This window comes from Pseudoliparis swirei, chromosome 1, assembly GCF_029220125.1.
Source record: "Pseudoliparis swirei isolate HS2019 ecotype Mariana Trench chromosome 1, NWPU_hadal_v1, whole genome shotgun sequence".
Taxonomy (NCBI): Eukaryota; Metazoa; Chordata; class Actinopteri; order Perciformes; family Liparidae; genus Pseudoliparis; species Pseudoliparis swirei.
Genome location: NC_079388.1, coordinates 4,491,186 through 4,515,986, shown reverse-complemented (window position 1 = coordinate 4,515,986; position 24,801 = coordinate 4,491,186). Strand labels below are relative to the sequence as shown.

General features: G+C 43.9%; 3 protein-coding genes and 1 pseudogene across 4 annotated transcripts; 2 read left to right on the top strand and 2 right to left on the bottom strand.

Moving 5' to 3' along the window:
- Positions 1-2,208: 2,208 nt before the first annotated feature.
- Positions 2,209-3,702, top strand: apoa4a (apolipoprotein A-IV a). 2 transcript variants are annotated; one of them, XM_056416590.1, is made up of 4 exons: positions 2,209-2,493; positions 2,578-2,625; positions 2,723-2,876; positions 2,992-3,702. In XM_056416590.1, the coding sequence occupies exons 2-4, from the start codon at positions 2,586-2,588 to the stop codon at positions 3,569-3,571; spliced, it is 774 nt and encodes a 257-aa protein (XP_056272565.1). In that variant the 5' UTR covers positions 2,209-2,493; positions 2,578-2,585; the 3' UTR covers positions 3,572-3,702. The 2 variants fall into 2 exon arrangements, with proteins under 2 accessions (XP_056272565.1, XP_056272556.1); XM_056416581.1 differs by having other exon boundaries at positions 2,209-2,625.
- A 1,977-nt stretch (positions 3,703-5,679) lies between these two features.
- On the top strand, positions 5,680-8,965 carry apoea (apolipoprotein Ea). The gene is made up of 5 exons (XM_056435863.1): positions 5,680-5,841; positions 6,009-6,059; positions 6,387-6,537; positions 7,701-7,988; positions 8,604-8,965. The coding sequence occupies exons 2-5, from the start codon at positions 6,017-6,019 to the stop codon at positions 8,908-8,910; spliced, it is 789 nt and encodes a 262-aa protein (XP_056291838.1). The 5' UTR covers positions 5,680-5,841; positions 6,009-6,016; the 3' UTR covers positions 8,911-8,965.
- A 14-nt stretch (positions 8,966-8,979) lies between these two features.
- LOC130197709 (trypsin-2-like) lies at positions 8,980-12,627 on the bottom strand (annotated as a pseudogene).
- On the bottom strand, positions 12,529-22,882 carry lipea (lipase, hormone-sensitive a). The gene is made up of 11 exons (XM_056435753.1): positions 22,781-22,882; positions 19,469-19,716; positions 17,787-18,071; positions 17,548-17,638; positions 17,321-17,466; positions 17,061-17,246; positions 16,449-16,601; positions 16,134-16,278; positions 14,592-14,819; positions 14,131-14,528; positions 12,529-13,184 (listed from the first exon to the last, which is right to left on the bottom strand). Exons 2-11 carry the CDS (start codon positions 19,706-19,708, stop codon positions 12,954-12,956), a joined length of 2,103 nt encoding a protein of 700 aa, XP_056291728.1. The 5' UTR covers positions 19,709-19,716; positions 22,781-22,882; the 3' UTR covers positions 12,529-12,953.
- Between the last annotated feature and the right edge of the window lie 1,919 nt (positions 22,883-24,801).

Here is a 24,801-nt window from a genome sequence, read left to right as displayed (position 1 = left end):
ATTCTGTTTTTTTTAGCTCTTTCACGATAAATGAGCTCACAAACCTCAGGGGAACAACTCCAGCGGACTTATTTCCAACTTTTCTCGTAACTTCTGCTCATCAGCACCGGTTCCCCCCCGCTGGCGGACTTGGTCATCCCAGGACCGTTTCCTTCCGGTCACTTCCCTCCACATCGCTTAATGTTTCACATACATACACGTAACTCTTCACTTTAAATACATGTGTCACTGAAACCGGCCCGTCTGTGCACATTATGTTGTATTTATATTCCTACATCGCGCCCTGTGTTGATTGTTATTAATGTTATTATCTATTGTTGCTTCACCCGCCATGACACATTGCTTGTATGTGAAAACACAGATGGCAATAAAAGGTTCTGATTCTGTTTTTTTCCCAACCAGTTCCAACGCAGCTAGCATTAGCATCCCGCTGGAGTGTCGACCGTATGAGTTTGAGTCCAGCGTTCCCATCTCGTCTCCACCAATACGTCTCTTCTGCCTCTAAATGCTGCGCGTGATTCACTAGCTCGTCACTAACTGCTCCAAAGTTTGGGGTCACTTAGAAATGTCCTTATTTCTCAAAGTAAAGCACCGTTGTTATCAATGAAGATAACATTAAATGAATCATAAATACTCTCTACATAGTTAATGTGGTAAATGACTATTCTCTGGTGTTTAACCCTTGTGTTGCCTTAGGGTCATTTTGACCCTAATCAATATTACACCCTCCCCCCGCCTTAGGATTAATTTGACCCCATTCAATGTTTAATGTCGGTGTTCTTTCGGTAGTCAACAAACAAACATAAAGTGCCTCACACTTAAACTTGGAAAACAATATTAATTCTAATAATTTTCTGGAGGTTTTAATTGCTGGCGTCAAATTGAACCCAAAGGGTAAAATATGTTAGTAAATATAAAGGTAACAGGAGGGTGAAACATTGAATCGGGTCAAAATGACCCAACGGCGGGGGGAGGGTGTAATATTGATTCGGGTCAAAATGACCCTAAGGCAACACAAGGGTTAATGAAGTCTCTACAGAGGTGTATGGAGGCCCATCTCCAGTGTTCTAGTGGTACATTGTGTTATCGCCTTAGAAGACTAGCGGAGGGGTAGAAAACCCTTGAAAACCTTTTATGTGAGCGCAGTTGAAAACAGTTATGCTGGTGAGAGAAGCTATAAAACTGGCCTTCCTTTGAGCCACAAGAAGAACAATATTAATATTTACAATAAAAATCATTATTTATAACCTCGTCAATGTCTTGACTATATTTTTCTTCATTTTGCAATTTATTTGATAAATAAAAGTGAGTTTTCATGGAAAACACGAAATTGTCTATGTGACCCCAAACTTTTGAACGATAGTGTATGTCGAGGGCCGTAAAACCCAAATAATTGATAATGTATTTGGGGAGTTGTAAATAGTGGTTCGCTCAGACACTTTGAGGGACAGGGATACAAATGCATTATAATATGAGTTGGTTCTGTTTCGTTATTTCACGTATTCCCTCCTAGTGTCAGCATCTTGTGAGGTATTGATTGGGACGTATTTATCCACCTCATCACATAATTGGCTCCACGGTTACTTTGTGCGTCACAAGCAACAGTTGGATGTTTATCAGTAAATCCACTCGGGAGAAGACTTTAGGTTCTCCGTGTTATCGGTTTGTCAGGAGGGGAAAACAAGGTGACTTCACATTCTTCAGTTTTATCTGCAGGTCTGACTGCGCAACTGGATCAAAGTCCTGCTCCGATTTCACTATGACACATCTGTCAACAAAAGCCTTTGTTTCTACGCTGAGAGCATTGATGTGGTTCCACTGTGAACATAATGGAAGCATAATGCTAACTAACATTTTCAATTCTGCAAGCATGACTGTAGACTCTTTTCCAAGATTTTATCATTATTATTATTGTCAATTAAAATGTTTGAAAGATTTTAAAAATCTAATCAAATTTTTGACTCCTGTGCATTTTAAACACAGGAGCTAGAACATAAAAACTATAATTTTATATTTATATATCTATATCTCTATATATTTATATTTATGAATATATATATGTATTTATATATCTATATGTATATATATATTTGAATATGTATAATATATATATATGTGTATAAATACATATAAATATATATATGAATATATATTTGTATATATATATATATATATTTGTATACATACATAATTTTTATTATCGTTTGTATCACGCATATACTTTATTTTTAATAACAGACCCCCAAAAAAAGAGAAATCTTTCCTCCCTGAACTCTGTCTGCGAGGCGTGTAGTGACTGACAGGGTTTCATCAGACAGCGGTGACGTTGTGGTCAACTGTTGCCACGGTTACAGTGATGTGGAGGCAGCAGTGACAGCGCGGCACTCGGCGGTGAACTTTGCTCCCGCGTGTCGCCTTTAGGACCCGAATGCCTGTATATATCCACTCAGCCACGAGCAGCACAGCACACACGATCAGCAGGCATCCACACAGGTGAGCGGGCGGCGGGGCGAGCTTCCTCCTCAGGTGACATCTCATCAACAACAACTAACGAGCTCATCGCGTGTTTCTCCTCAGCCGCAGTCATGAAAGTCCTCGTGATCCTCGTCCTCGCCGTCTTCACCGGTGAGAAGAGTTTCGGGTCGTCGATGTGAACATCGACATCCTTTCATTTGGAACAGGAGGTATTCAATGTGATGGCTTTGGCTTGTTTCTCCCTCAGCCGCTTGCGATGCCAACATCGTGCGGCAGCACCCGCCCAAGAGCCAGGTGGATATGGTGAAGGACGCTTTCTGGGCCTACGTCGCCGAGGCAACCACCACCGCCGAGGTCTCCCTGAAGCAGATCAGGCAGTCCGAGCTGGGACAGGAAGTGAAGTAAGGGTCTCAGAGGAGCCTCGGAGGAACTTAAAACCCCTGAAAACGTCAAATTCTTACGTATTTCTCCATGACATGAGTTTCCCGAGGCTGATTTCCCTTCGTGTCTCCGCAGCACCCTCATCTCCGAGAGCACCGACGCCGTCAACAAGCTCACCGACGCTCTCCGGACTCAGGTGGCTCCCCTGACCCAGGACCTCATGACGAAGTTTACCCAGGAGGCCGAGCTGCTGAAGACCCGCCTGGAGAAGGACCTGACGGCCGCGAGCGCCACCCTGAGGCCCTACGCCGAGGAGCTGGTGGCCGAGCTCCAGAAGCAGGTGGAGGCGCTGAGGACGGAGGCCGCCCCCTACGCCGACACCATGGACACCGAGGCCCTGAAGGCCGTCCTGCTGCAGAAGAGCCAGGAGCTGAGGGGCCATCTGGACAAGAGCATCGTCCAGCTGCGGGCCCAGATGGTGCCCTACACCGAGGAGATTAAGGAGAAGATGGAGCAGAGCGTGGAGGAGTTCCAGAGGAGCATGCTCCCCCTGACCCAGAGCTTCGAGACCCAGCTGAACCAGCAGACCCAGCAGATCCAGCAGAACCTGGCTCAGAGAGGAGAGGAGCTGAGGACCAAGCTGGACGCCGAGAGCCAGAACCTGAAGAAGCAGCTGACCGCTCTGTGGGAGTCCTTCACCAAGATGAGCCAGTAGACGGATGTCTCGGAGCTCGAGGGACTCAACGAAGTGCAATGCCTCGTTTTCTGATTCTGGTGTCATTATTTCCTCCATCGTGTAACTGTCAGTGTTCATCTGTGAAACAACAATAAACGGGTGGAGCGTGACACGGTGGTCCTCTTTGTATTTGTAGTTCGGAAAAGAGCTTTAAACGCAGGTCATCTCACACATATGAATGAAAGTGTATTTAACTTTCTTCATGAAAAGTTAAATTCATAAGCAGCGGGACCTGTTGGCTGGTGTGTGTCAGGAGGCGCTGCTGCGCAACTCCAACCAGTCGGAGGGGGAATTCACAACTGTACTCGTGCAATAATTGAGCTTCTCAGTGTTTTCCAGCTTGTCTTCGCAGCCTTTCAGACCACTGTTGTTGCTGTTGTTGTTGTTGTTGCTCTTGAGCAAACCGTCAGACACATAAAGGCGGAGCGGCAACATAAAAAGGACAGAAAGCAACGAAAAGTTTCCACTTCGTATTCACCAAGAATAAGTAAAAAAGAATATAAATATAAATAATAATAAGTAATAAAAAAAAGTAAATAAATATATATATATATATGTGTATTCATATTTATGTTCTTAGATATATATATATTTATATTCTTATATATATGTATACATATATATTTATATCTATATATATATGTATTTATATAAATAACCATTATTTGCATTTCTTCTATAGTGTATATGTATATATATATATAATCTTTTATATATATATATATATACATATATATAAATATGTGTATTCGTATTTATGTTCTTATATATATATATTTATATTCTTATATATATATTTATATTCTTATATATATACGTGTATATACAGGACTGTCTCAGAAAATTAGAATATTGTGATAAAGTTCTTTATTTTCTGTAATGCAATTAAAAAAACAAAAATGTCATGCATTCTGGATTCATTACAAATCAACTGAAATATTGCAAGCCTTTTATTCTTTTAATATTGCTGATTATGGCTTACAGCTTAAGAAAACTCTAAAATCCTATCTCATAAAATTTTAATATTTCCTCAGACCAAGTTAAAAAAAAGATTTATAACAGCTGAGTGTTTGTCAAGGCTCAGGAAACCCTTGCAGGTGTTTCGAGTTAATTAGACAATTCAAGTGATTTGTTTAATACCCTACTAGTATACTTTTTCATGATATTCTAATATTTAGAGATAGGATATTTGAATTTTCTTAAGCTGTAAGCCATAATCAGCAATATTAAAAGAATAAAAGGCTTGCAATATTTCAGTTGATTTGTAATGAATCCAGAATGCATGACATTTTTGTTTTTTTAATTGCATTACAGAAAATAAAGAACTTCATCACAATATTCTAATTTTCTGAGACAGTCCTGTATACGTATATATATGTATATATACGTATATATATGTATATGTATATGTGTGTGTATTTCCTGATGATAATGACAATGAAAACATCAGTTTTGCACAAAATAAAACTCTTTAATTTTGTAGCAAATAAAAGCATTTCCAAATCACAAGGGTTACAAGGGAGTTTATCGTCATGGCGACACAGAGCCCCAAAACAAACTCCATCATACGTGGAGGGTGGGGCTTGAGGACAGCAGGTCCTCTGAGGCCAGCGGCAGCCTCAGTGTCTATCAGACGTCAGCGGGCCGAACACGCCGTCGTCTTCAACATCTACAACACAATCAGACCGTTTGGGATTATGAACCTCCAGATGTTCAGAGGTCAGACGAGGTCAGAGGATACGTATGAACGTCTGAAAACAGCATTTTGTGTGAGGAAAAAGTATTTCGGCCTAAAGTACATTCAAACACTCACAGACAATACAGTATTTAATTGATGAGCCTACTCTGAGTGGAAGGAAGTTTACTGAAAGGTTACGCAGCATGTTAAAGCAGACTATGAACCAGATCAGCTGGCCGATGATATGGAGCCACAATGACCTTTGACCTTTGATCTGTAGTCAACAGCCCTGTGCTGTGAGTCATTTGCTTTGCACATAAACTATTTTTTGGACGTTTCATTCTGACGCGCTGTGTACTATCAGTGTGCGACGTGGACCTGAAATAACACACATACACACACACACACACACACGGCAATAAAAGACGACAACAACGCAGCTCGCGTTGGGAACTTCGGACGCGAGTTATCGATCCTCCCGACGTTTATTGGAGCGCATCAAAGCTCCCGAAGCGCATAAATACGCCGTGAGGAGATCCGCCTCTCAGTCGCCACACATCTGGATCCAGAGGTTCGTCTCTCAGCTTTTCTTCAACAGCCGCTCGCTCTCGTAGTTTCTTTTTTACGAGACGTGTAAATAATTCGATGCTGATGTTGCGTTGCATCTCTTGGGAAGAACACCTGAGATCTCAGTAAGAAAACGACTGAACGCCCACCTGTTTGTTATCTGGTCTCCAGGTGCCGTCATGAGGGTCTTCGCTGTAATCCTCGCGCTGGCCGTCCTATCAGGTGAGTCCACAACGTCTTCTTCTTATCATGAAAACACAGTCAGCAGCTTCATTTAGTGGGAGAAGGTGAAAGATCTCAGACCGTATGAACTATACCTGTACGAATACTAGTGTCAATGATACAGTGACAATACAAATGAGGCCAAAGGAGCGATTACACGTTGGTTCTGAGCAGTATGTGCAGGTATAACATCTAACATCTGTCTTTGGACTCCTCGGTGTCCGTGTGGTCAGAAAATGTCTCACAAGTTTTGTCTGAAGTGAATATCTGTGTGTGTGTGTGTGTGTGTGTGTGTGTGTGTGTGTGTGTGTCTCCGTCTCCACGCAGGCGGCCATGCCAGAAGCGTGTCTCAGGCCGAGGGCCCGATGCCCTGGGAGGAGGCGGTGGACCGCTTCAACGACTACCTCACGGAGCTGAACTCCATGGCCGACGCGGCGGCGACGGACGCCCGCAGCTCCCAGATCAGCCGAGAACTGGAGTGAGTTCAACCGTGGCGCGTGAAAAGCTGTCAGAGTGAGACATCGGTTCATTTGCACCTTTGACCTTTGAGTGCATATTTAATACCGTCTGCTATAAACACCCAGAACGGCTCTAAAGGACTCATATGTGGATACATGTGATATATATTGTCATATGTGGATATACATATATATTTGGACATATATGGATATAGATTTGGTCATACGTGGAAATATATGTATATATACATATAAATATTTACATATATATATATACATATATATATATATTTGGTCATATGTGGAGATATATATATATATATATATATATATTTGTTCAAATGTGTATATATATATGTATATATATATTTGGACATGTGTATATATACTGTATATACTGTATATATATACTGTATATATATATTGTCATATGTGGATATACACATATATATATACAGGACTGTCTCAGAAAATTAGAATATTGTGATGAAGTTCTTTATTTTCTGCAATGCAATTAAAAAAACAAAAATGTCATGCATTCTGGATTCATTACAAATCAACTGAAATATTGCAAGCCTTTTATTCTTTTAATATTGCTGATTATGGCTTACAGCTTAAGAAAACTCAAATATCCTGTATATATCCAAATATGACCAAATATATATATATATATTTGGACATATGTGGACATATATATATATATATATATATATATATTCGGTCTTATGTGTATATATATATATACATTTGATCACAAGAGGTAAACTAGGGCTCCCTCTAAACTGTGACAAAGACCCTCACGTATCTGACCTTTGGCCTCCTTGTCCGACCTGTACGTTGGAAAGCGTCGACATGATGTTGTTTCCAGACTTTTTGGTTACACAACACACATTGTGTCCTCAGCTGAGTGCGAGGAGGTTAATCATCAGCGTGTGTGACACACGTGTGGAGCTGCTGACTAAGACCTGCAGTGCACCCTGGTCTCAAGTCCACCGCCACGACTCCTGAAGTGGACTTCGATTGGTGCGGACCCACCAGCCACTATGGAGCCTTCTCTCAACAGTTCAAATCTTCAAATTGATTTCTAGGACATGAAAAGATACTTGTACATGTTCAATAAAGACCTTTGGTTGATCTTGAACCCCTTTGCCCCCCCCACACACACACACACACACACCTCCAGCAAACTGATCCAGGACAGCATGGCCGAGCTGGACAAGTACAGAGAGGACCTGAAGACCAAGCTGGTGCCCTACACCATGGACGCCGCAAATAAGTTGTGCCGAGACGTGAAGGAGCTGAGCCAGCGACTGGGCCACCACATGGCCGAGGCCCGGGACCAGATGGAGAAGAACAGCAAGGAGCTGCAGAACGTGATGGAGCAGAACATCGAGGACGTCCGCTACAAGCTGTCGGCGTACACCCGCAAGTTAAAGAAGCGCCTCCAGAAGGACACGCAGGACATCAAGAGGTGAGGGGCACCCACGGGAGGGGGGGGGGGGACTCCAGGTCCTGAATACTAAGTCACGCTTTAATGGACGCACACGAAAGTTCAGAAGTTTGGGCTCACGCAGACAATTCGGTGTTTTCCATGAAAACTCTCACTTTTATTTCTCAAATTAATTGCAAAATGAATATTAAATATAGTTAAGACATTGACAAGGTTATAAATAATGTTTTTTATTGTAAATATTAATGTTGTTCTTCTTGTGGCTCAAAGGAAGGCCAGTTTTATGGCTTCTCTCACCAGCATAACTGTTTTCAGCTGCGCTCACATAAAAAGGGTTTTACAGGGTTTTCTACCCCTCCGCTAGTCTTCTCAGGCGATAACACAATGTACCATTAGAACACTGGAGATGGGCCTCCACACACCTCTGTAGAGACTTCACTAAACACCAGAGAATAGTCATTTACATATTAACTATGTAGAGATAGTATTTATGATCTTATCTTCTATCTTCATTGATAAAAACAGAGCTTTACTTTGAAGAATAAGGACATTTCTAAGGGACACCAAACCTTTGAACGGTAGCATATGTCATACATCTCTTGTATTTGAGTGTTTCTCCTTCCGTCCTCGTCTCAGACACGTCGACAACTTCTTCTTCGAGGTCCAAGCCGGCGCCTCCAACACGCTGGAGGACGCCAGGACGCGCTTGGACCCGTACTTCGCTCGGGTGCGTGACAACGCCTGGGACAAGATGGCCACGCTGGGCGAGCTGATTAAGGCGCAGGCGGAGAACGTGAAGGACAAGATTGAGACCGCGGCCGAGGACATCAAGGTTCACATCGAGAAGACCGCCGAAGACGTGCGGTCCACCCTGGAGGACAAGATGGAGGACCTGAAGAACTGGTTCCAGCCCTTGGTCTCCAAGGTCAGCGGGAGCAAGTGATGTCAGACACAGGCTTCATCCTCAGGGCGCTTCAATAAATAAATAAATAAAAACAGCTGCTCACGTGTGGTCATCAGTGGTCACAAGTCACACACTGAAATCAATCAGACTGCAGAAGGATTCTTTAGTTTTTCTGCAAAAACCCAAAACGTCATTTAAAATAATTAGAACGATGCCAAAATGATTATAATCTGATTTGTTAAATTACAAACACTTGAGTCAAAAGAAGAAGAAGCCGCCATCGTGGAGCGGATCCAGTCCGTGAACCGGCAGACCTGCAGACGACACGTCAGATTTAAACAATGCTTTAATAACTCTGTAAAAACTAAGTGTGGAAAATAAATACATAGATATAAAGATAATTATTTATTATTAATCCTAAATTTAGTATTAATAAGAATAAGTAAATAATAATAATATATATGAATTAATATATATTATAATATATACAATTAAGATATTGAATTTTTATTCTTTATTTTCTGTAATGCAATTAAAAAAAACAAAAACATCTGAATTTATTTTCAAATTTTTGATTCTGAAATATATGGCTTACATTTTATTTTATAATATTATTTAATATCTAAATATCATGAAAAACTCAAATAAGTAATCTAAAATATATCCTATCATGAAAAGAATAACTTGAAAAAACACCTAAAAACCTTTGTATTGTCTTCCTGAGCCTTTGACACACACAAGCTGTTTTTTTTTTTTTTTTGAGGTCTCAGCTGTTATAAATCTTTTTAATGAGATAGGATTTTTTTAAGCTTTAAGCATAAATATTATTTATTAAAAGAAGAAAAATGTTTGCATAGTAGTAAAGGATTTGTAATGAATCCAGAAATGCACAACATTTTTTTTTTTAATTGCATTACAGAAAAATAAAGAACTTTATCACAATATTCTAATTTTCTGAGACAGTCCTGTATAATATAATAATTAATATATATATATATAATTTTTTCCAATAATTAATATATACATAATATAATAATTAATAATATATATATAATATAATAATTAATATATATATACTGTATATAATATATATAATTAATATAATAATACTATAATAAATAATAATAATACTAATAATAAGGAAAATCTATTATTATTACTAATACTAAAATGTACAATGGCAACTTTGGACAGAACTTAAAGAGGAAATAAAATTCCAATATATCATGTATACAGTATAAAAACATTGATCCATATCTGTGCTAATATTTAGTCAACTATCTTCAGATTTGAGGTATTATGACACATGAGGTCATGTTGTTGTTATCCAGACCTTCTGAACAGAGACTTCCAAAACAATGAATCAGAAAATGTCTCATAACACAACATTAAATGTCTGTGAGTCGAAGCAAAGTCTCTTTCTCGAGTGTTCCTTCAAGACAAGCTCAAGTCAGTCGATCAGGAGTTACAGTGTGGACTATTATGGTCTGTGGACCCACCTTGGCGTAGACCCCGGGCCGGCCCTCCTCAGCACAGCCCCATCCCCAGGACACCACGCCCTGCAGCTCCCCGCCGCACACCAGGGGGCCCCCGGAGTCTCCCTGGAGGAGGAACCCGGGACAACAACCAGACGATGACACCAACGCTCCCCGAGGGGGCGGAGCCACGGGGGACTCTACTGTACTCGTCCCTCACAAACACACGAGCGCCATAATGAAAGGAGAGAGGGAGTGACATGAGGAATCAGAAGCGTCTCCTACCTGTCCTTCCCTCCCTCCCGGAAGCCGGCGCAGAACATGGAGGAGGAGATCCTGCCGGGGTACGAGCGCTCACAGTCCTGCTGGGACGAGGAGCTCCAGGCAGTGCCTGCCCCCACACACACACACACACACACACACACACACACACACACACACACACACACACACACACACACACACACACACACACACACACACACACACACACACACACACACACACACACACACACACACACACACACACACACACAGAGACAGAGAGAGAGACACAGACACACAGAGAGAGAGACAGAGACACAAACAGACACACACACAGGCACACACACAGCAGAAACAAACAAACACGCGCGCACACACACACACACACAGAGACAGACACAGACAGAGAGCGAGAGAGACACAGACAGGCACACACACACACACAGCAGAAACAAACACGCATACACACACAGAGAGAGAGACACACACAGAGAGAGAGACACAGACACAAACAGACTCACACACAGGCACAGACACAAACAGACACGCACACACAATTCATTTTATATAGCCAAATATCACAAACTCCCCTCAGAGGGCTTTGCAGTCTGTACACATGACATCCCTGACCTTTGACCTTTGACCTCACATCAAATCAGGAAAAACTCCCAAAAATATAAAAAACCTTTCACAGGGAAAACAGGTGAGAACCTCCAGGAGAGAACAGAGGAGGATCTCTCTCCAGGATGGACAGAACAACAGACGTCATGTGACCAGACTGGACAGCGTCACATCAAGAAGTGACCTTTGACCTTTGACCCGTGACACCCCCCCCCCCCCCCCCGACTTACAGGGGCTCTTGGTGGCTCCCCATCCGGAGACCAGGCACCGGGTGGCCGCGGGGCCGCAGCGGGCCGGCAGGGCGACGGGCCGGACGGACTCGTTGACCAGCGCCGGCTCGGCGAGCTCGATCAGAATGACGTCGTCGTCGATGGTGTAGCGGTCAGAGTCCGGGTGGCGGATGAAGGCGGCGCCGGCGATGAACTGCTCGGCCCGTCCTTGTAGCCGATGTGGTGCTCGCCCAGCCGCAGCTCGACGTCGTCGCCCCAGAGCGGGACGGAACCGGACGGGTGAGGTCGTGCAGCCAGGGCGAGAGGGCCGACCCCTCGGGCACCCCCCCCCACACACACACTCACTTGTAGATGTGGGCCGCACTGACCACCCAGCCCGGGCTGATCAGGGCTCCTCCGCAGTAGTGCCAGGCTGCCAGCCGTTGTTGAGGGACACCTGCCAGGGGACGGAGTGGTCCCGGCAATCGTAGCCGCCCACGATCTTATCATCGAGGCCGAGGGCCGCTATGGAGACGACGATAGTGAGAGCACGTCGTTGTCGTTGGTGCTGTTGTTGTTGTTGGGTCCGTCAAAGGTCGTGACCCCTGAAACGTGCGATACACCAAGAGATCACGTCTCTAAAAGCGAGCACGTAAAAAAAAAAAAAAGATGATTTATTCTTTAAAAGGCCTTTAACTCACCAGCGGAGCAGAGAGAGCAGCATTATGGTCTGGAGACGCAGCTCCACGGCTCTCGGGTTTTAAAGTCTGCTTTCCGATCAGCCACAGCTGATAAGGGGGGGGGGGGGTACCGTATGGGAGCTGGGACAACGGCACACCGTGACCACGCAGGACGGGAAACGCCGAGCTGTCGGTGGGGTACACTTTGTCTTCAGTTTGGGTTGCAGGTATCAGCAAAAACAAGCTTGTGTATTATTAATAATCGCATCCCAGTTATTTTTAAATAATATAATATTTCTTCAAACTCCAGGAGTTAACTGTTCAACAACATTCCCGGTTACCAGGTTAAAGATCATTTAAAGGTTAAACCGGGTGGAGCGGTTCTCCACAAGAAGGAAGCGGCAGCCTCTCTGTACCTTTAGATTTATTGCACTTTAAATACAAACAGTGTTAAATATTCACCAAATGCTCAGCATGAATCTACAGTCCGGTCAGTCACCTTCATAACCCTGCTGGTAAACAACAACAAATCAATATGGAGAGTGCATCTGAAGTGTGTTTTTCTGTGCAGGTAAACCGTGTCGGCGTGTGCGGTAATGTGGGCGGAGCTTCTTCACACACTTTACATTCTAAGGCACAGCAGGGCGGGGGGGGGGGGGGTCTGTCAGTGTCCTTGTGCGTTGGTTTCCTCCGGTTCCTGAGCGTGTGACTCCGGTGAAGACGGAGTTCCTCTCTCTTGTCGCTGGTGACAGGAACATGTTCCTCGGCGGAGGTCCCTGAGCTTCTCCTCAGATCCACCGCGTCCCACCTTACGTCGGACCTCTCTCCCCTTCAAGTCTCTCCGGGCGTGGGCCGCCGGCGTTGGCTTCCTCCCTGGAAGATGATCCTGATCTGCTCCATGCAGATGTCGGCGGCCACGTCCGTCTCCTTGGCGAGCTGGTAGAGGCTGAGGAAGCCGTGCGGCAGGTCCTCCACCACCGTCAGCTGCACCGGCTGCTGCATGGCGCGCAGCTTCTTGGCGAACATCACCGAGTCGTCCAGCAGGCCGTCCAGCGCCGAGGCCTGAGGGGACAAGGGGAGGAGTCAGGAAACGAGGACGCGCAACCTCGTGAGGAATGTAATGTGGCCCCATAACTTTAATAGCGTGTTATTTGTGTTCTTTGCTGTGTGTTCTGTCTGTCGCCTGTAGGTACATAAACAATATCAATCAATATCATTTTGAATTCTAAAAAAATAAAGTTATAGTTGTTTATAATTGTTTAAAAAATTAAACAATAAATAACCACAAAGAAATAAGAATAACATTGAATATGATCGTCTGATTTATGTTTTCTGTTTGTTCTTTGTTAAAAAAATCTAAGAAAACACTTTGAATCTGTAGACCACTGCCTAATAGTGTTATTATTGTCTAATAGTTTTATTATTGTCTAATAGTCTTATTACTGCCTAATAGTCTTATTATTGTCTAATAGTTTTATTATTGTCTAATAGTCTTATTATTGTCTAATAGTCTTATTATTGCCATCATATCCTGTCAGCCTAAATAAATAAGTATATTTATTATTTTTGAACAAAGGTTAAATGTTATTTCACAAGTTTTAAAACGTGCCCCGTGTATTTATAACTGCTCTGTGTCTCAGTCAGTGGGTGAAGCGGCCCCTAGAGAACATGTCCCTGTGGCCCCTAGAGAACATGTCCCTGTGGCCCCTAGAGAACATGTCCCTGTGGCCCCTAGAGAACATGCCCCTGTGGCCCCTGGAGAACATGTCCCTGTGGCCCCTAGAGAACATGTCCCTGTGGCCCCTAGAGAACATGTCCCTGTGGCCCCTAGAGAACATGCCCCTGTGGCCCCTGGAGAACATGTCCCTGTGGCCCCTAGAGAACATGTCCCTGTGGCCCCTAGAGAACATGCCCCTGTGGCCCCTGGAGAACATGTCCCTGTGGCCCCTAGAGAACATGTCCCTGTGGCCCCTAGAGAACATGCCCCTGTGGCCCCGTGGCCCCTCACCACGATGTGGACGGGCGGCAGGCCTCTCAGCAGGCTGGCCGGCGCCAGCAAGGGCGAGACGAACGGGTTCCTGATGACGGGGCAGGAAGTGGGCCGGACGTAGGCCAGGCACTCGGAGCGCAGGGGCTCAAAGCCTTCTGGGTAACCCGTGCGGCCGTCGCTGTTCGCCGCGTCGGTCGCCTCGGCGGGCGTCCTGCGAGCCGCGGCGCTCGGGGACCCCGTCGGCGGCGACGCCGACAGCGAGCGCGTCCCCCCCGAGGTCCGCGCGGGGTCCAGGTAGGACTGGATCCAGTTGGAGGCGCTCTGGGTCAGGTCGCTGAGCAGCGCCGCCGTGTCTCGACCCAGAGCGCTCAGGCTGCCGCTGGCCAGAGCCGTCTGCACCGTGGGGCTGTCGGCACCTGGGGCATGATGGGATGTGAGAACACACACACACACACACACACTCCTACACACACACACACCTGCGTATGCGTTGATGCACTTGGTGAGCACCCCGAGGGGCAGCAGCGGGTCGAACAGCGTCAGCAGGCGGGACGGCGAGGCGTCCGTGGTGAGCAGCGTGGCGGGGTAGGCCACCATCATGCCGTCGGGGACCCGGACGCCGCTGCAGATGGCCTTCATGGACACGGTGATGCACAGGTTCCCTCCGGCGCTGTCGCCCGCCAGGCACACACACTCCGCCGTGGAGCCTGAGGCACACGGGAGGAACGTGAGCCACAGATCACAATATTAAAAATACTATTTTTAATGATCTTACAATTGATGTGGCACAATATAAAAGTAATGAAAAGTAAATAATGGTTATTTATTGATATAAATAACCATTATTTGCATTGCTTCTATAGTGTGCTATCCACCTGTTCCTCATGGGAGTGGACACACGTGGCCACATCCTGATAACGTACAGATGACCACTCACACGCCATGAGGACGTGACATGTTCAGGCAGAGGACATGTGCTACGAACACCTGGGAGGGAACACATTCTGTTGCCTTCAGCAGACATCTTTTAAAATTATATCTGGGCAGATGTACCTCTATCCATCCATCTACCTACCTAGGTCTGTTGAGTCACTCTGGGTTGGGGGTCAGGACACTCAGTCCAGCCCGTCCACTCTACCAATGTGGGGCCGTTTTTGTCGGCCATCAAAAGATTGGCTGCCGAAAATGTGTCAACACACAATGTGTCGACACACAATGTGTCGACACACAATGTGTCAACACACAATGTGTCAACACACAATGTGTCAACACACAATGTGTCGACACACAGATTAGAGTCCATGCATTAAGTCGATTGATTTGAGTTATGTGACTCGGGGATTTAGTGAGCAACCGATGGTTCATGTTGTGCTCTAAAACAATATTTACCTGTTATGAAGAAATCATATTTGATAATTTCCAATTTTGAAGAATTCGGTGAATTAACTAATGAAGCTTAAATAAGGCTAAGAACCAATGATCTAGATAGAGAGCGAGAGAAAGAGAGGGAGAGAAAGGGAGAGAGAGAGACAGATAGATGGATAAATAGATATATGGATAAATAGATAAAAAGATAGATAGATAAATAGATAGATAGATAAATGGTTAAATAGATAGATAGATAGATAAATAGATAGATAGATAAATGGTTAAATAGATAGATAGATGGATAAATAGATGGATGGATAGATGGATATAGATATATGGATGAATAGATAGAGATGGATAAATAGATATATGGATAAATAGATGGTTAAATAGATAGATGGATGGATAGATAAATAGATGGATGGATAGATAAATAGATAGATAGATGGATAAATAGATGGATGGATAGATAAATAGATGGATAGATGGATAAATAGATGGATGGATAGATAAATAGATATATAGATAAATATATGGATAGATGGACATTGAAGTGAACGTCTGTGGTGAAGGTGGACAGATTCTATTCTGAGTAACTGCTCAAACATTCATATAAATATTCAGTCAATACCCGAAGGTGACCTCACACACACCCAGCAGGTGGCAGTTGTTCAGAGCCCAGCAGTAGGCGTAGTAGCATTCCTCCAGCGCTCGGGGGAACGGCGCCTCGGGGGACAGCGAGTAGTCCACGGAGAGGATGGGCACTCTCAGCTCCTTGGACCAGCTCCGCAGATAATTCTGACCCGCAGAGAGCAGAACACAGGCGAGCGATGAACGGAGATCATGCTGAGGTTTACTACGAATGAGTGAAACACTAAGTAGAATTAAAAGCTCTCGTGCTAAATACAAGTGTAATTATAAGAGGATTAGGAGTGTGAGGAGCAGCATTAACCCGGCGTGTGCCGTACCTCGTGGGACCTGGACGTTTGGGCCACGAAGCCGCCGCCGTGGAAGTGGATGAGCAGCCAGGGGGAGCGAGGCTGCTTCTGCACCCAGGGCAGGTGGGACGCGGTGATGGGGGGGGGGTCGATCCGAGAATAGGCGAGCAACTCTTCGCTGTCCTAAAAGGCACAAGGCAATTAATAATAAAAGGACACAAAGCAACAAACCTCGCCATTCTCTTTCAAAATTAGCAGAATCATTTACACATGATATAAAACCACTTTGTATGGAATTCCCCGGAAAATTAGCGATAATACACCTCGTATTGGTAGAATATCGATGTGTACATTCCTTTGTACACTTGTGTGTCGTATCTCTCGTGCAGACGATTGACCGTCACATTCCAGCCCAATCTATCGAGTTCTTGAGAAGTTTTCAAGAACAACTTTTGAAAGGAAGATCGCGTTGTCAATATCAGGTCGGACGTGTGCAGATTTCATCACATGACGGACAAAAAGAGACAGAAGATTCCTCCGAGACTAATCACGATGGATCATATTCAGTCGATCCATCACGACGTGTGGTCCAGTTCTGTGTTCCTCGCCACGCCCTCGTGAACTAGACGCGTGACGCCTCACCTGCCCTTCTCGCAGCTCATGGGAGATCAGCCGCATGTGGACCGGCCCGGGCCCCGAGTGGGCCACGGGAGGGGACACGGCGGCCGTCAGGCTGGGGTCCGAGGCCAGCGGGAGGTGCAGAGTGACGGGGGGCACGGTCAGGGTGAAGTTCACCTGCACCGGGTACGAGGCGATCCGGCTGAAGCCCTGCGCGGGGGACACGCATGTTGAGCAGTGAGAATCACCAACGGACCTGAAGAAGGAGAGTCGACCCCGCCTACTCCGATAAGGCCGGACTCCGTGAGGTTCCAGAAGGACTTCCAGAACTGCATGTCCAGGTTCTGGGTGATGCGTTCGAACTCGGCGCCCCGCAGCTCCGGATCGATGACGTACTTCCCCGATGTGAGGAGGGACAGGGCCGCCAGACCTGGAGGAGGCGGCGACGGTGTTGAGCGTGAAACGACTTGTTCGTGAAAGGTCCGTCAACACCGGCACAACGAAGACGTACCCAAACCCGACTGCTGTTTACTGTACGTCTCTCCGTAGGTTACCATGCTGATCACTATGGTCTGGAGGAACGGACGCAGCGTTGGTGAGAACTGCGATGAGGAGGGCAGAGAACAATCAGAACCTTTGTTTTCAGATCATTAAAACAAGGGACACAAAACTAAATTTGGAATCGGGTTTCCTCGGCCCGACGGGCTCGCGTCAGAGTTATTTAAATGATATTCGAGTGAGAAGACCGACCTGGAAGCCCAGGCAGCGGCCGTAGAAGCAGGCCTTGTGCATGGAGCTGTACTCGCGCACGAACCGGCGACTCAGGTCAGCGCCCTCCAGGGAGTACAGCTGGCCGAAGCCGTTGTCGTGGATGAGCTGCTGGGCGAGGTGCAGCAGCGCCCGCAGCTGGCACAGCGCGCTGCAGTACGCCTCCATCTCGGACGCGTTGTGGTCCGCCCGGAAGAAGGCGCTGTTGTAGTTGGAGGCGATGTAACGCCCCTTGTGGATGATGTGCAGAAGGCAAGACAGCAACACCTGAGAGGGAAAGAGAGGGGGGGGGGAAGAGCAATGTCACTTTTGCCGAGTCTGCATTTAAAGGATGCGGGTGGATATTCTTTATGAAATGTAACCACGAAAAGACCAAAAACAAGTGCAGTCAAAGAGCCACACAGAGAGCCGCAGGAAGGGAAGGACTCGAACGGATTGTTTTTTATCTTTAAATGAGATTTCTATCGATACAAAGAAATGGAGCATGACACCGATAACAAGAACACAACAAAGCCAGTGAGACATTTTATCATCAACTGATACCTAAAGAACTTTGATTTATTAAATATATTATAGAACTGTTAGTCACAACAATACGAGCATGTTATCAGGGTAAATATAGGTCAGTGGTGAGGTCTGTCTTTCAATCAGGGGGTTGTTGGTTCAATCCCCGCCCGAGTCGATGTGTCCTTGAGCAAGACACTTAACCCTCCTGTTACCTTCCAATAAACTAACATCTTTTACCCTGGAGGTCAGTTGGACTGCAGCTATTTAAACCTCAAGAAAACTATTCTAATTCCAATGAGTTCCCGTGTTTAAGCGTCAGGTACGTAATGTGTGTTTGTTGATACCTAAATAGCCCGTAAATAAAACAGTGTGTAGAAGGCTGCTGTGTGAACTTGTACATGTTTGCCCCTCCCCAGCGTCATGTGTGAACTATCTGTGGATTGCTGGTTATGTTAGGGCCCAAAAAACTTTTTGAAGATTTTAAAAATGGCATGTTATAGTTATAGTGACCTCGATATCATCCAAAACAACCCACACCTATAAAATAGGTCGATACGCTGTTGATATTTCAGCCTGGGGTCAAATGGCCCCAAAGAACACCGATGTGCACGAGGGTGTTCAGGACATTGAAAACATGTAATCATGTTCATTTTATGTTTACCCAGTCGTCCTCTATAAATAAGGAAAAGTCGTAAAATATGAAGCAGAAAACATGTCAATCATATATTTTGAGACTTTAAACATCGAATGGGGTCAAATTGTAGTACTTATTGTGTTTGTATGTTTTATGTTCACTGTATGCACCCATACACCAGAACAAATTCCAGGTAGGTGAAAACCTACTTGCCAATAAATACAATTCTGATTCTGAATTGACCCCAAAGGTCACAGGAGGATTAACCCTGAGTTGCTCCCTGTAGCTGCGTCTACGGCGTGTGAACGTATCATGATTTTAAGTCCCTTTGGATAAAAGCGTCAGCTAAATGACATGTAATTATTTGATAAAAATAGCTATTTTATCAAGCAAATAATAAATAGATTAAAAAACCAATGATGAAAATCATCATTAGCTGCAGTCCAAATGTAATAACAATGATTCAAACTGTTGTGTGTGATCCGTCTGTTCATAAACCAGCTGTGAGTGGGACGAGTCGTACCTTGGCCAGGGTGCGGTAGCCGTTCCCGGGCGTCTGCTCGTCTAAGTCATAGTGGTGGAAGACGGCGGTGAAGCCGGCGACCACGGGCAACAGGACGCGGCCGTGCTCCCGGATCTCTCTCATGCACACGAGCAGCCGCTTGGCCACGGCGCCGTACGGCAGCTCGGAGGGCCCGCAAAGGATAGAGATGTTGTCTTCGCACACCGTCTCCAGGGACGCAAACACGTCCTTGTAATCCATATGGAAAGCTGGGAGGAAGGGAGAGGGCACAGAGACGAGAGAGCCCTTCTTTAACTCGCTGTTCATCCACGTCAGCAGACATGTGATGTGATGTCTGGAGGAAGAGGGACACTCAAGGACGACATCTCCCACTCGTTGCTCAGAGCGATCGGAGTCTCCTTATCTGCTCGGGGGCTGAAGTTTCACGACGGCCTGGGCAGAGTTCTCTCAAACTATGCCAGTCATCACTGGAGATGACTAATCACAACTAAAGTCCAGGTGGGGCATCAACCCGAGCCCCTTTTTGTATACATAAATAAGAAACTAGAACGGGCACTCGGTAGAGCGCATACCTTCGCATATCACACGATTGGGCATTGAATTATGAACATGTTGGCATTAGTTGCATGCCAATTGGATAATAATTGACGCGCTATGGTAAAAAGAAGATTTTTACCTTTTCATGACCTTGACCTTTGACCCGATTGATCCCAAAATCTAATCAAATGGTCCCCGGATAATAACCAATCATCCCACCAAATTTCATGCGATTTGGTTTAATACTTTTTGAGTTATGCGAGTAACACGCATACAAATAAACAAATAAATACACCGCGATCAAAACATAACCTTCCGCATTTTCAATGCGAAGGTAAAAAGACTCGGACAAGAGGACACGGCCGGATGTCTCACTCTCACGCGCATTACTGTCGTCAGATTGATTGTAAATACAAAAATAAACATTACATCGAGAGTCTGCTCTCTTTCGAGTCAGCTGATAAAGATTGAACATTAGTACATCATTTGCACTTTTTGGGGGATTTGGATTACATAATTTACTGCGTGACAAATATACAAAGTATGACAGGATGGTATCAATGATAATGGCGTTGGAATATGTACTTTTGAGAGGGAGGTCAAACATAATCTCAAGCTACAGGAAGGCCATGAAGATAAAGCACGCGTGTACACTGGAACCGATGCGCTTCATCACAAACGACCCCGAGCCAAAACTGAGCTCAGGACGCGGGTTATTAACACTGTCGGCTTTATCCGTTTCGGCTTTTTCTGTGTCTTTGTGGGCAGAGGTTTGGGGATTTTTGACAGCAGCAATTTGCTGGTCTTTTGGGTCCAAAGACATTTAATGCCAGGAGGCAACAACATGCTGTAGTCTGGACACTCAACCCCCCCAATCCCCAACATGGTCTAGATGTGCTTTCAGAGAGTGTTACGCATCATAAGTATAATTATGTTGGTGAAATACATGAATCAGACATCAAATGTACACTTAGCTTTGTTTCAAATTAAATCAATGCATGATTTCATTTGTTATAATAATTTAGTTTAACCCTTGTGTTGCCTTCGGGTCATTTTGACCCGATTCAATATTTAACCCTCCTGTCGCCTTCGGGTCAATTTTACCCGATTCAATGTTTAATGTCGGTGTTCTTTCGGGAGTCAACAAACAAACATAAAGTACCTCACACTTAAACTTGGAAAACAATATTAATTCTAATAATTTTCTGGAGATTTTAATAGCTGGGGTCATATTGACCTCAAGGGTAAAATATGTTAGTAAATATAAAGGTAACAGGAGGGTTAAACATTGAATCGGGTCATATTGACCCGAAGGTGACAGGGGGGTGAAACATTGAATCGGGTCAAATTGACCCGAAGGCAACACAAGGGTTAAAAAGATTTTAAAAGGTAACTGAAGATAAATCTTTTTATTATGATTTGAAAGAATGTTTATGTTAACATATATAATTTAGTATTGTATTTAAAAGCTGAATAATTTGTCTGGATGTAAGCTTCCAATCAGATGACGTCACGTCAGTATAACAGCTGCGTGTTGGACTGTCAGTCGGGTTTGAGTTGTTGGAAGCGACATCGTTTTTTGACCGTGTGAACATCTACGTTTTTTAGTAAACATCATTTTGTATGAAAAGAACTACTTGTGTCACTCGCGTGTCAATTAATAGCTTTTTAAGACTGATCTCAAAAGCGTGGTACAGAAGACCCAGAACTAGACGGAGGGCCACGACAACCATCACAATCCAAATTTAAGAACACCAGCCTGAAATGAAAACAACCTTTTCCCTATCTCACGCTACATTAAATCAAGAATCGTGTGAAGGTGAATTCCCTTTCCAACTATACCGTGCATAAAAACATATTAGCAGTTTCATATTAACAAGATTCAGTGGCACTTGAATGCCACTTATTTATGGTATTTTTTACTATTTTTGTAGTTTGGCTTTCTTGAAGAAATATGACTTTCTTGATTCTTGTTGTTCTGAGTTTGTACTCGTGGTTGAATTCACTTTTTGAAAGTCACTTTGGATAAAAGAGTCAGCTAAATGACATGTGATGTAATGTGAATGAAAGAGATATGAATGTGCATGTGTCTGATGTATATGAATACATTAATGTGGACACCATTCTAGCATACTGTATATTATCTATTAAAAGCAAACACATCATAGTCGAAAGCATGAAATAAAAGTTAAAGTAATTATGCAACAACAACAAAAAGCCTAGTTTCATATTTACTCATTTAGTCCTTGCGTTTTCAGTTTCTGTTTTATAAAACTCAGTCTAACGATTTCCGTAAACATTATGCAAAATCCCCGGTGGCCCTCCAGCCTCCTCTGACCAAAAACAGCTGATAACTGACGTAAACCCGTCTACCTCCTCACCTCCGTCACTACGCAACGCTCATATCACTTTCCAGCACAGTTCGGCTTCTCATAACGTTAAAAACTTATCTACGTTTTATTTGTTGGTACATTTCCTCACTTCTTGCTCCGACATGTCTCCATTCCTGTACACACACACGTCTCTTACGTAATCTGCCTCGCCGTTGTGGTTACCGAGCAACGGCGACAAACTTCACCCGCAACCGCCGACTTGTAGGACTTTAAACCGTCGCCTCACCCTGTCGCTCACAGTGTTGCACGGGCGAGTAAACACGTTAAAACACAGCGACATTTTAAGTTTCTCGTTCGTCTCGAGAGTCTACCGTCGCGAGACGACACGGTGGACCGGAGAAACCTGTCCGGGACACGCCGTAGTTAAAGAGACTTCTCTTACCGACCGCCGAGCTACCCGACCCGCATCCTCTTCCTCGAGGTGTCTGTGTCCGCGCGCCCGCAGAATGCTGGGTGACGTCATGAGAGCAGCGCGCGAGGCGCCCGCGCGCGCGCCCCAGTGAGCGGGCTGTTAGCATAATGAAGGGGTCAACAGGTAACGGCTAAGCTACGTCACAAAGTCAGCCAACAACCGCAATGCAGAGTTGAGATACTTTTACTTTACTTTATATTTCATTATACTACAGTTTAGAGTGACATAGTGTACTTTTTACTTCACTAACTTTTACTCGACTGCTTCTTTGTAAAATATGATGAACCTATATTTACTTATGATACGTTGAGTACATTTGACCTGCTTGTACAGTGAGATATTCGTCTGTTTACCTCGTGTACAGTTGTCCCACTGCTAAGAGTAGTGTTTTAATAATGAGAAAGTAACACGGTACATTTAATCAAGTACTGATGATGACAATGTTAAGGTACTTAGCCTACTTACATTTGCTGTTGTACTTCTATTTACTTCTAATTTAGAAGTTCCATACTGTATTTCTTACTGCAATACACTAACTTGATACCATTAGTTTGTAGTTACTTTGCAGATTCATTTACAAATTAATTATCTTATTTCATGAGACGCCAGGCAATCTATATAGGTCTTTCAGAATCATGTAGCCTAAAATATTACTGAATTCTAATTATTGAATCATTAATGTAAACCTCATTTAAATGTTGGAGCTGGTTGAGCTTATTTTAGACTACAGATACATATTTGGACATATGTGCATATATATAGTATCTGTAGTCCAAGAAATATATATATATATATATATATATAATGTGTACATATATATTCAGTATCTGTAGTCAAAGAAAATATATATATACAGTATGATGTATTACAATATATATATATATATATATATATATATATATAGTATCTGTAGTCTAAAATATGCTCAACCAGCTCTAACATTTAAATGATGTACACATTAATTCATCAATAATTAGAATTCAGTAATATTATAGGCTACATTATTCTGAAAGACCATTCTGCATGGGTGCTTATTATTTTTGTACTTTAATATAATTTTGTTATTTTTTTACTTAAATGCCACCACTGCAAAGAGCGGTGTTCTAATGATGAACATATTGGAAAAGAGGGCTGACTCGTGACCGTCTGGGATCATATCAAATACATCTTATCAGCATGAGTTTTATTAAAGAGTGATTAAGTATATATTAATGATACTTTAATGATTTTAGAATATCATAAACTATGTTAATTAATCACATGATAGACCCATTCCACTCCAATATGAAACATTTGTAACAATAGAAAACTATACAGTACTTTTTCAAATTTTCTAAGTCAAAAAAGTACAATACCAAGTCAATGTACGTAATGGGTTTGTCATTTTAATGTTGTGTCAAGCTACCGATTTATTGAGGAGTCCTATTGAATATAGTCACAGACAGAGTGCCATAGCTCTGATCTCTTCACAGTACCAGAACCCTGAAACTGGAGCAGATAAATGGAATTCAGCCATCATAACATTTATTACACACAGCTTTGTTTTTCCTCTTGTGACATGTCAAATGTGTGTTTTACATGTGAGGCCTCCCGTGTTGAAAAGGCCTCTATTCTCGTGTCCTCTGTCCAGACTTCTGTAGAAACCCTGCCATGAGCCACGGTGTTCAGTATGGGACACAGGAGACACGTTGCGCAACAGTCCACTGCAGTGGGTGGTGGGATGATGAGAGTCTCTAGTGGCCGTCATCTTATCTGCACTCTGCTCCAAGTTGTGCTCTGCAGACCGACAGCACTTTGATTAAAGGAACAGTTCTACGCAAAATCGAAAAGTACATATTCTTTTAGAAACTGTTGTGTGCGGTTTGATTTAGTAACTATTTTCTGTCAACTGCTCGTAACAAGTTCTGTGGATTGTCCTGAGCAACCGGGTCAAATACGTGTTCACTTTTTGTGTCAAAAAAGTGTAAATAAGACTCCCCCCCCCAAAAAAA

Coding starts and splice junctions, on each gene's coding strand:
- apoa4a (XM_056416590.1), top strand. CDS start 2,586: ATGAAAGTCCTCGTGATCCTCGTCCTCGCCGTCTTCACCG. Junction 2,626..2,722: donor CGTCCTCGCCGTCTTCACCG/GTGAGAAGAGTT, acceptor TTTCTCCCTCAG/CCGCTTGCGATGCCAACATC. Junction 2,877..2,991: donor GAGCTGGGACAGGAAGTGAA/GTAAGGGTCTCA, acceptor GTGTCTCCGCAG/CACCCTCATCTCCGAGAGCA.
- apoea (XM_056435863.1), top strand. CDS start 6,017: ATGAGGGTCTTCGCTGTAATCCTCGCGCTGGCCGTCCTATCAG. Junction 6,060..6,386: donor CGCGCTGGCCGTCCTATCAG/GTGAGTCCACAA, acceptor GTCTCCACGCAG/GCGGCCATGCCAGAAGCGTG. Junction 6,538..7,700: donor CAGATCAGCCGAGAACTGGA/GTGAGTTCAACC, acceptor ACACACCTCCAG/CAAACTGATCCAGGACAGCA.
- lipea (XM_056435753.1), bottom strand. CDS start 19,708: ATGGATTACAAGGACGTGTTTGCGTCCCTGGAGACGGTGTGCGAAGAC. Junction 17,639..17,786: donor GCCGCTGCCTGGGCTTCCAG/GTCGGTCTTCTC, acceptor TCCTCATCGCAG/TTCTCACCAACGCTGCGTCC. Junction 14,820..16,133: donor GAACAACTGCCACCTGCTGG/GTGTGTGTGAGG, acceptor CGTGTGCCTCAG/GCTCCACGGCGGAGTGTGTG.